The sequence below is a fragment of the Mandrillus leucophaeus genome, unplaced genomic scaffold, assembly GCF_000951045.1.
Source record: "Mandrillus leucophaeus isolate KB7577 unplaced genomic scaffold, Mleu.le_1.0 Scaffold756, whole genome shotgun sequence".
Taxonomy (NCBI): domain Eukaryota; kingdom Metazoa; phylum Chordata; class Mammalia; order Primates; family Cercopithecidae; genus Mandrillus; species Mandrillus leucophaeus.
Window position 1 is genome coordinate 608,362 of NW_012108208.1, and position 10,663 is coordinate 619,024.

Genomic DNA, 10,663 nt, shown 5'->3' on the forward strand with positions numbered 1-10,663 from the left:
AAAAAAAAAAAAAAAGAAAAAAGAAAACTGTAGCTGAGAAATGTTAAACAGCTATTCAGGTACAAAAGTCAGAACTTGAACTCAGTTATCCTAAATTATCTAGTGCTTTTGGTTAACAATTGTTTCCACAGCATACACAGCTTTTAAAGATGAAATATACAACCCTGAAAAATCTTTATTACAGAGGTCTCCACTTGGTAGAAGGAGAGAAATAACATAATTAAAACATGCCATCAAATGACAAAAAAATTACAGAGCAAGAAACACACATTTTGTGACAAACCTCTGAGTGACTTAAGATGCTGTGTGCTGTAAATATACAATCATCGGTGTGTGAACATATCAAAAATTTTTCACTTGACAATAAACAGCCACATCAATAGTCAATAAAAGCAAAGCCCATGACAGTGGGAAAATCAAATGTTGAATTTTCAATATGCTAGAGATCTGTTTAAGAGTCAAGAACACAAAACAAAGAATCAAAAAAAAAAAAAAAAAAAAAAAAAAGAAGCCAAGGGTATGACCTACAAAAGAACTATGAATACACAACCTGCCTATTTCTGGAACGGGTCATGCTTTCCCCAGCAGGCAGGAATATTTGGATAGAACGTTGGGTGGTACAGGCAGGAAGCAGCAGGACAGTTTCTATGCCCATTTGAGTAGCATCACTGATCCTTCCTTCCTCAGTCTTAGAGGGAAGAATGTAAAGTTTCCCAGCTATATCTGGCTCTGGTTAGACATAGCGAGCCAGAAGGAGAGGTTTACCAGCTTTAGCATCCTGCAACATTAGTCGGTTTCTCCAAACAAGTCCATGAATAGGAAGATAGCAAGTAAAAATGAAGGGCAGCATGTTTTCTACAGATATGTGTATTTGACTCACAAGAAAATTAAGTTAAACATCTCACAAATGCTCAACCAAATGGAATAAACACTCACCAAAGGGTCACTGCACTAAGGCATAAGATCTGCTAAATAATATAATGAGGGTACCACTACCTTTCCCTACCTACAAACACAGCTACTGTGGGATAAGTTGGGAAGATCTATGCAGTAATGGGAATAGTTTCTTTTTGTTTTGCTATGCTGTTTTGAAGGAAAATTCCAAAGTGAATCATTCAGAAAAGAAGAGAACCAGAGCACCTCTGATGAGGAAGGGAGAATATCCCTTCCTTATGGGAAAGAACGACATGATTATCTAAAGGTCAAAAGGGCAAAAACATTTTTCACATTAAATTCTCTAGAAGTTATTTGGAATCTTTACAAGGAATCATAATAGATTGAATTGTGATACAATAGCAAGGCATTTTCTTGAACAAACATAGTGACAAAACTTTTAATTTCATAAAGCCTTTCTTTAAAAAATAATCACGAGTTTTCAGAGATATTTCATTCCCTCTGAGCAGCCTCTTTTTGATTTATTCTGCCCCTTTGAGCTGACTTCTCAGCCCACATTCCTCTACCTGTTTATATCAAAACAAAGACAGGCAGAACTCTGAACTGACAAGAGACATTTGGGCCATCTAAGATGCTAGAAAAATAAAATACACAGAAGGAAACATTCACCTTTGAGCTAATTTTCACAACCTTGCCAACTTCAATGTTAATGGTAAAGAACCATTTGTGCCTTTTTAATTGAAAGGAATTTTATTTCATTGTAACACAGAGAACCTTGAAACTACTTTGATTTTGGAAGTATAAACGTAAAAGGTGAAGCAAATGTTTGCCTGCCTGCTATGTGTGAGCCGCTGGGCTAGACCCTTTGTACGGTGGGTCAATTGCATTCTGTTAAAGGGAGATGGTGGTAACTCCAGTTTCCAGTAAACGAAAGAAGTAGGCAAAGCTGCTGTGCAATCACTGGTTAGTCTATTCAATATTGTTTTAAGGGAAGATGATCCAAAAAGAAGAATGGTGCCTGGTGGAATTTAGTCTTCTACAGTGTCAGAAGTATTTGCACAGCTGGAGATTGCAGGTATAGAACTACTCATTTTTCATTCAGGAGGGTTATGTGTGGGTGTGTTGGGCCAACAGAAGGGTCCTTTCTTCACATCTTGGTTATTAGAGTCTGTGGGTTCTCAAATTCCGTACCAGGTAGGCAAATATTCATTTGCTTCACCTTTCTATCCCCAACCAAAGATTGTGGTCTTTATGTGCAATTAGAGTAAATATGTGACTCTCACTGTCCCTCTTTCACAAAATTAAGCAAGACATTGCGAGTATCCTCAAAAATTACAATAGCAGAGGGAACTCCTAATTTTCCTGAACTTCAATTTGCCTGACTCCTCACACTAGCAACCCTTCTCTAAGGCAGGCTTCTCCATTGCCAGCTCTAGCCTTTGTAACTACCCTTCTCTCTTCCTCTAAGCCCCTTCCTCACTAGCAATAAAATATATATCCCAATGTAGAACCCAACTTAGTTCCCATTATCTTACCAGAAGTGCCCCACCCCCCACCCCCAGCACTCTAAGGGTGCTCTGGAAATGTACTTAATCATTTGAAGACTATTTTTTTTGCAGTAGGAGTGAGATACAATTTTAAGATCACAATAAAATGCTGGGGACAAATTTCCTAAATTTCTCAAACTCTTTTGACGTAGCTCTAAACTTTACCATTAAAATATCCGTTTGTGGTCATAGAAAAGGTGAAAATCACTTTTCTGATTTGGTACTTATTACATGAGGTTGGTTACTTAAAGAACTTACAAATAATATTGTTTCAGAAGCTTTGTTTCATTATACTGGGTGGTCCATTTAAAACACTGTCAATACAACTCCACTTCAAAAAAGGATTTACAAATGGGCCACTTTACACAACAGCTATGGTGAGGATTATATAAGTACTCTAAGGTTCAGAGCTTATTTTGTGTAAATATGGTCTAGACTCATTATCTTACCCCCATCTCCAAGCCTGGAGAGAGAGGAAAAAAAAAAAGAAAAAGAAAAAAAAAAGGAATAAACCTGGTGAGAAAACAGGAAGGAGCTGCAGATTTTGAGGGAAAATGCTAAAATAAACATTTAAGGTGGCTCTCTGTGAATGGGCCATAATACAGGTGGCTTAAGTTGAAAAGAAGCAGAATAAGGAGTCCGGACTTTATCTGAAAATCCCCAAGTCAGACCTACAAGGCCAAGCCTTGCTCAGTAATGAGCCCTCTGATATGTGGGGTGAAGCCATGAACAAGGTGGAAAGCCCCACCTCCCAGGGAACTGAAGTCTCCAGGCTTGATACTCACGCTGACACTGTCCCCAGGACTGACGAGCCCAGCCCCAGCAGCAGTCAATCCTCCCACCATAACGACATAGGCCAATCGACGACACTATTTGCCTGGGCCACCTACCAAACAAAAAGATTCAAAATAAATAAGGACACTTTTGAGAAGAAAGGTAATTTCCTCTTTATTATTACTTTAGAAAAAATGTCAACCACACCCAACAATTTTCTACAAACTCTTTTACGCCTGCAGAAATTTAAGGTTAAAACACCTTCACAGAAATAGCTCTGCTATGATCTAATGTCAAATTGCAGACAGTTAAATACTCCATCCCCCAACACACAAGGGTAGGAGAAAAAAGGGGAGGGAAAGATGCTTTCTTAACTAGAAATAGCACCAGCTAACACCAACAATCCTCAAGGCTGCCACTCACAGGATAGTTTCTGAAGCTTGAAATAAAACAGAGTCCTCAAAGACCCACACCTGTTACTGGGGGGAAAGCCAGGTTTGACTGATTCACCATAAACTGAAAAGTATTAAATAAGACATGTCAAAGCAGAAAAAAATTTCTGCCTTATATAAAAGGTGGATGAGGGGAGGAGCAGAAAGAAGGTTTCTAAAAAATCAGGTGTAACAGAGCTCTTTTTGAGACATAACTGTGGCAGAAACAAAAAACAAACAAACAAAAAAAAGTACTAGAAAAAAAGTCTAAATAAAACTAAGGAGAGTTTAAAGTGTAGCTGATAACTCAAGTGTCCTTGTGGTTTGAAACTTGCTTAGAACAACAATTCATAGTATTTTCCTCTCTAATGTAAATAATGCCTAAAGAAAGTAATTTCAGGATACAGATTTCAGGATACCTGATTACACGTTGACACATTATTTGCTAAATTGTTTCCTTGTTTAGAGTCATACCTAAATGACTTTTTTCCTCTGGGTATCAACATTTTAATTGGCTGTTTTAGACATCTTTTTAAAGTTACAAAAAGCTATATGCATTCACATCATATGCATATCTTGTGATGGGTTTATTGTTGCAAATATGTGTGCAAGAAATGCATAACATACCCAAATGTGAGCACAGAATTGCTTTCAAAAATAAAATGAAAAGGTCTAGACTCTGGCTGCTCTCACATTTTCTTAAAGTCTCTTTATCTTTTCATTTCCCCTTTTCTTTTACCTGCCTTTTCTACCCCCAGCTCCAAAGTACAAAATAACCCCGAACTTTCTATTTCCTCTGACCAGGTAGTAAACAAGCAGCTGTGCTTTTTCTTGGCGCTCCACTGGTTCCCCTCCGTTCGCCTCCGGGTACAAGAAAGCGAATCAATTGTGGAACTGATTCGTTCCAAGATTGCAAGTAAAACAGGTGCTGCATCTTTCTTTAGGACTAGGCATGGACCTGCACGGAGGGGTGGGGGCAGGAGTCGCTGAAGGAAGGCGACCGGGCGGCGGTGTGCGCCAGAGTGAAACCTCTTCCCGCAGCAGCCATCTGCACTCGGGGCGAGCCTGGTCTGTAATTGCGCGGAGATGAGGGGGACTGAGCACACCCTCCCGACAGACCCAGTGTCTCTCACACACCGGAGCGGCCCCGGAGCGCGGGAGGACCGGCTGAGTGACAGCGGAGACGCGGCCCGAGGTTGTTGGAACCTGTCACGGCACGCCGCCGTCAGGCTCGCCCGGGTCTGAGGAGCAGCGCAGTGTGGGCGCTCTCTCACACACATCCACACACTCATGCTCACACTCACGGAGCGCCTACCCTCCGGTCCTCATTTTGAGCCTCCTTCCCTCAAGAAAACCAAATGGGGAGGCCCACAAATCTCCCCCGTGGCCCAGTCGCTGACTCGCGCCCACCCTCTGTGTGAGCGGCCCCGAGAGCCCCGAGCCGAGCCCGGACCTCCCCCCGGGCGCCTGGAAGCTTCCTCACTGAAGAGCCGTCTAGTTCAGGCGCGGGAGTTTCCCGGGTAAGGGATGTTCCGCGCGTCACCTCGGCGTAGGTGGTTCAACCGCGCCCTCCGAGCTGAGATCCCGGGCTCTAGCCGCTCCTCTCCCCTATTCCTAATTCCCGAGCCAGGGCTAGTCGCCCTCGGGGGGCCGCGGGGCTGGGATCCCAGACTCGCAGGGGCGCGCCCGCCCCGCGTCGGGCCGGCACTTGGAGCCGCTGGACCGCTCTCCTCGCGCCACGCTGTGCGATGGCCCAACTTCTGGATGGGGAGACGCCTCTCTGTCCGCGTAATCCCGCGGGGAAAAGTGACCCAAGACAGTGAGTGTGAAACTAGCGCGGGAAGGAGGAGAGGGATCATCGGGGCCCAGCTCACCTCCCGTCGAACTCGGCGGCCGCCTGCAGGTAGAGCGAGGACACCAGCACCAGCGCCAGGAGAAAATCCATGTTGGGCAGGGGTCCTGGGGCGCGGCGCAGTGGCGCGCGAGGAACAGGTTGGGGTGGTGGGCGCCGATGGGAGGCGACCCTCTGCGAGTCTCGGGGAACCCCCAGCCCACGCCGCCCGGGCTACTGCTGCCACTCCCGGAGGGCAGCGGCGAGGCGTGCGGCCGGAGCAGGTCTGCTGCGCGGCGCTGGGAGCCCCCTCCCGTTCCCTCCTAGCTAGGGGAGGCGCTGCAGGGGGAGCTGCGTCGCCCGCAGGGAGGGGCGCCAGGGGCGGGCAGGGGGTGCGCGTGCGCCCGACTCGCCGCCCCCCCAGCCGGGCGTGAAGGGTGAGCGCGCTCAGCTCCTCCCCGGGGGCCCAGCGGGGCAGGCAACTCTGGGGCAGGGGCGCTGCGGGAAGGCAGTGGCTCTTGGGGGTTAGCCAAGCAGGGCGAGCCCCAGCCTGGGAGAAAAGTTGCAAACCCTCTCTGGGAGAGGGAAAGCAGGGTGCCCAGCGGGAAAGAAGGAGTCGAGGAGGAAAGGAGCCCGAGGCGTAGGTGCAAGCTCCGCAGGTTCCGCCCGAACAGGTGGTGACTGCAGGGGCAAGCAGTAGCTTTCACCGGAGGGCGGAGAAGACCTAGAGCAGAGAGGTTCATGGGGCTGGAGCTGAACAGTGTCTGCATTTACTGAAACCACAGCACGACTTGGACAAATTAGCAAAGGCAAACTCTGGGAGTTTGCTTTTCCCACAGAGTTGGCAAAGGCATATTTTTTATTTTTTAACTAACCAAAAGAAATATTTGGCTCTCCAGTCGGGTTTTGAAGAAGAAATGAGCAGACTGTTTCTATCTCTACCAGCTCAACTCCCGAGCACATTAGGATAGGACTGCCCCTCTAGGGACCAGTGCCCGCCAGAGAGGAAGGGCTGCTACTGTCTAGTAGTGTTGTGCTGCCTGATCTTGAGGGGATCACTTAGAAACCATTTTAAGTAATCATTGTTCAGTTGTTGCAGAGTAAAAAGTATTGTGCTAAATAAAGGACTGTGTTCAAATGAAAACATGATTATCCTAAGATGTACATGAGTCCAGTCAAGTTACCCCTCTTCCCCACCTTACCTCGAGTGACAGCCTTGTGCAGTGATCATCTGTCATCTCCCATACCTCTCAATGTCGTCATTTCTCTTCCTCTAGTCCATGGCCTCCTTACCTTTCTTGCACGTTCCAGGCATGCCCCTGCCTTGGGGCCAGTGACTGGCTGTTTTCTCTGTCTGGACCCAAATACCTACATGGCTCACACCCTCACTTCCTTCAGTCTTTGCTCAAATGTCACCTCTTCGAGGAGGCCAATCATGACCATCCTATTTAAAACTGCAACTTGCCCTCTGCAAATATCTACATGGCATACAACCTCACTTCCTTTAGTCTTTGCTCAAATGTCACACCTCTTTGAGGAGGCCAGTCATGACCATCCTATTTAAACCTCTAACTTGCCCTCCTTCTGATGCTTCTTGGCCTGCCCTACTTTGTCTTTTCTCCATACCACTCATCTTTTGTGTTACTATATAACTTGCATAATTTTTGTTGGTATGTTTTCTTTCTGCTAGAATGCAAGCTGTACAAAGGCGGGTATCTTTATCACCTAGAACACTGTCTGGCATATAGTAGGTACTCATAAATGTTTGTTCAATTCATTTGCTACATTACAAACGTTTTCCCCCCATCTTCATTTTCTTTTTGAGGTTTCTACAACTTCACATTTTTAATGGAAAGTTCTGTGGCGGGTGATCTCACTATCCCAATCATTCAGTGTGTGTAAAAACAGGAATTTTCTTCACGGAAAGGAAAAATAATGGTTTCAACTTAAATGACTCTTTGATTTCTAAGTTGTTTTCAGTTAGCAAAACAAGTTTCTATTTTAATCTCAAGAAAGATCCATGCCAATTCAGGCTTGGGACATTATTTTAGGCAAACAGCTTGGTGTCATCCATTTCAGGTCCTTCTAATGAAGTCCAAAAATGTAGGAGTCCAAATATTTTTTCTGCAGAAAATCAAATTTTTGTAAGTGTAGGCATGGTTCCAGGTTCCAGTGGCTACTCCTTAGCTGTTTTTGTTTGTTGGTTGGTTAGTTGGTGCCTGGGTTAGATTTACAAATAAACCTCACTGGAGCAATGGATGATTAGGGAGAAAGGGGGTAATATACAGCTAAAAACACTGGAGATCTAAGGAAAAGAGCAAGAGTGGTGGGTGAAAACAGGATAAATAACTGGAGGAAAAAGTGTAATGCCCCATCTGCATGTGTCTTTCTTTTGTTTTCCATATATTTGCTTTGGCCTAGAAAACACTCCATTCCTCTTCCTTCTTCATTTGGACAGTCTCCGTTTACCCTTTGAGTTTAAATTTAGCTGACACTCCCCCAGGAAGCCTTTTCTGACTTTTTGCTTGCCTCAGACTAGTATTTTATATACTTCTATTACACTTTGCATCCTCTAAGGTAGCTCTTAATGTATTGTGTTGTAATTCCCTCCCTACCACTCTGGGTCCTGTGAGACATTAGTCTAACCAATCGAAGGGCCAGGGCAGTGCCTGTCTTGTCACTATATCCCCAGCACAATGCCTGGCACAAGGCTTAAGTTCAGCAAAGATTAAATAGATGGATTGGATTAAATTGAATTCTGCCTGGTGAACTTTAGCTTCTCCCTTGAGTAAAATGTAGCTAATTATACCAGTCTTTGTTGAATCATGAAATAAGGAGACTCCAAAGGACTTCCAAGGTCTAACTGGTTATTATGCTGTAACTATGACCACCAATGATCATTCCAAAAAAGAGGCGGAGTTGCCATGGGAGTGACATTTCATTATCTCAGTCTTAAAAACAAACAAGAACGGGATCAAAACAGCTAGCTTTTAGCAGTAACTCTACTGTTTTAGGAGGAAAAACTTTTGATTAGGCTTCTTACCAGGTAATGACACCTTGCAGGTAGTAATCCCAATTTTCTCTTGCACAAATAATTTTCTATGACCAGCCACAATGTGATACAGATAAATAGCAAAATAGAACCACACAAACACAACTTCAAACCTTTAAAATTTAGAAGTTCATAGTCCTTTCTCTTTTCAGTAAATCTTTATTAAGGACCTATAATGTATTGGCAATTTCTAGCTAGGTGCTAGGATTTCAGCTAAGAACAAGACAAAGTCCTGCCCTGAAAGGGTTTACATTTCAGTGGGGGAGCAATACAAAAGGACTATGTAGAGAGGAAAAAGGAGTAGCGAGAGGATGAAAGGAAGTTAGGGTTGTAGAAAATGATGGAGGTGTGATTGTAGATGGAGTGCTTTGGTCACCTTTGGGGAAGTAACATTTGAGCAGAGACTGAATGAAGTGAGGGAGAGAGCCACATGAGGGTGTGGGATGGAGCCCGTGTCCACGCAGAGGGAAGAGCGGTGTGTTTTCTCCATCAAGCTCTGAAATGACTCCTCATAGTTGGTGTCATACAAACCATTAAACAAGATATTGCTCCCTCTCTTCCCACACCCCATACACAGTAGTGGCACAGGCATAGGATGACTGCTTTTAAAAGCTCCTATTAAGAGAAAGATACACATAGCTGCTTGTGTACAGCAATTTTGACTCCTAGCTGAGCAAGAATTATGGAGACCCTGTTCTGGCAGTGCAGAAAGTGCCTTTGTTAGACAATTGGGATACTCTGCTTCTTTTAGAGGAACTACCTTGTCCGTAATCTTCCATAGCCATATCAGAAGTGACTGTTAGAGAAAATGCCTTCCAAGGGGGCTGTATATCATTTACAATGCCTTTTCTGCTGGTAAAAATTTGAAGACTTGAGTATTGCTTTAAGGAGCTAACAGATTCATGTTTCTGTGGCAACTAGATTTCCTTAAAACTAATAAGCTTCTGATCTAATTGCTTCCAGTCAGTTGCTTGTGGAAATAACAGCAAAGTCTTTTCTAGTCCTAGTTCTGAAGCCTGCTTTATTTCTTTGCTTCCTTGTATCCATACTTTACTTTCTCATCTTAATGGAGGCCACCTTGAGGCTAGCTGAAATAATAGTGTTGTTTAGGAGGGCGATACCTTACTCTGATCCTTGCTACAAGGCTTGGATCCCCTCATTTTTGTTAATGTTTGAGTCACAAAAACAGCTGTCTTCTTCAGCCCTGAGAGGCCCTACATTTCTGGCATTCTCACTTCCTTCCATTTCTGCTTGCAAAGCAACCAGTTCTTACCTGAGTTCATCTTTCTTATGATACCTTACTTAAATCAACAAAGAACAGTGAAGTACGCTAACATTCTCATTTTTTACAACTATATTCCTTTGACTTGGATATGTGATGTGCCTTCCAAATTATTATAGATAACAGTTTTATGAAATAGCATAAGCATCACCAGCTTTCTAACCTACACAGAGCAGCTATAGTTATGCCTTGTAAAACCACAATCCAACTGTATAATCCCTCCAATGACTTCCCATCATAAGTGGAGTAAAAAAACTCTTTGCTCTGTCCTCCTACCTGTATCTCTAATTGCAAATTTGCCTGACCATTAAGAAAATGCAGAGTTTTAAATTAAGACATCATCTTTTCTTTTCTGGTACCAATTTCTATGTCAGTTAAGGTGAAAAGTTAAAATGCTATAACAAAGAGACCCAAAATATAATGACGTTCAAAAGATAGAAATTATTTCTTCATCATGTAACAGTCTGAAGTGAGTGTATCAGGTTGGTGGACAGCTCTGTTCCATGAGGTCTTTCAGGTCCCAACCTGACAGTGACTCTCTCACCTTCACAGTCACTCTAATAGTTACCATTCTAGCTAGTGAGATGGAAGAAAAGAAAGTATGGAGGAGGCACACTTGTTCTCATAAGGACTAGAGCCAGGAAATAGCACCTATTAATGCTGTTCAGTTTCACTGGGACGAACTAGATCAGATGGTCACATACAATTGCAAGGGAGACTGGAAAACATAGCCTAGTCATTAACTCAACCTTCTATCGCTATGGAGGAAGGAAGAGCAGAATTTAGAGAGCAACTAATAGTCGCCACCACAGACTATTATGTGAAGTTACACTTCAGACAAGTGAAGTGTGA

At 43.7% G+C, this 10,663-nt stretch overlaps 1 protein-coding gene across 7 annotated transcripts in view; it reads right to left on the minus strand.

The window, feature by feature from the left end:
• The window catches only part of NPNT (nephronectin), a 102,032-nt gene extending 96,227 nt beyond the window's left edge, over positions 1 to 5,805 (minus strand). For 4 of the 7 annotated variants that reach the window (XM_011966320.1, XM_011966319.1, XM_011966318.1 and 1 more), the window contains exons 1-2: positions 5,521 to 5,805; positions 3,227 to 3,327 (exon numbers count right to left, since the gene is read on the minus strand). In XM_011966320.1, the coding sequence (XP_011821710.1) occupies positions 3,227 to 3,327; positions 5,521 to 5,591 (172 nt within the window). In that variant the 5' untranslated portion in view covers positions 5,592 to 5,805. The remainder of the gene's footprint in view (positions 1 to 3,226; positions 3,328 to 5,520) is intronic. The other 3 variants (XM_011966317.1, XM_011966314.1, XM_011966316.1) reach the window with 1 other exon arrangement.
• Positions 5,806 to 10,663: the final 4,858 nt, after the last annotated feature.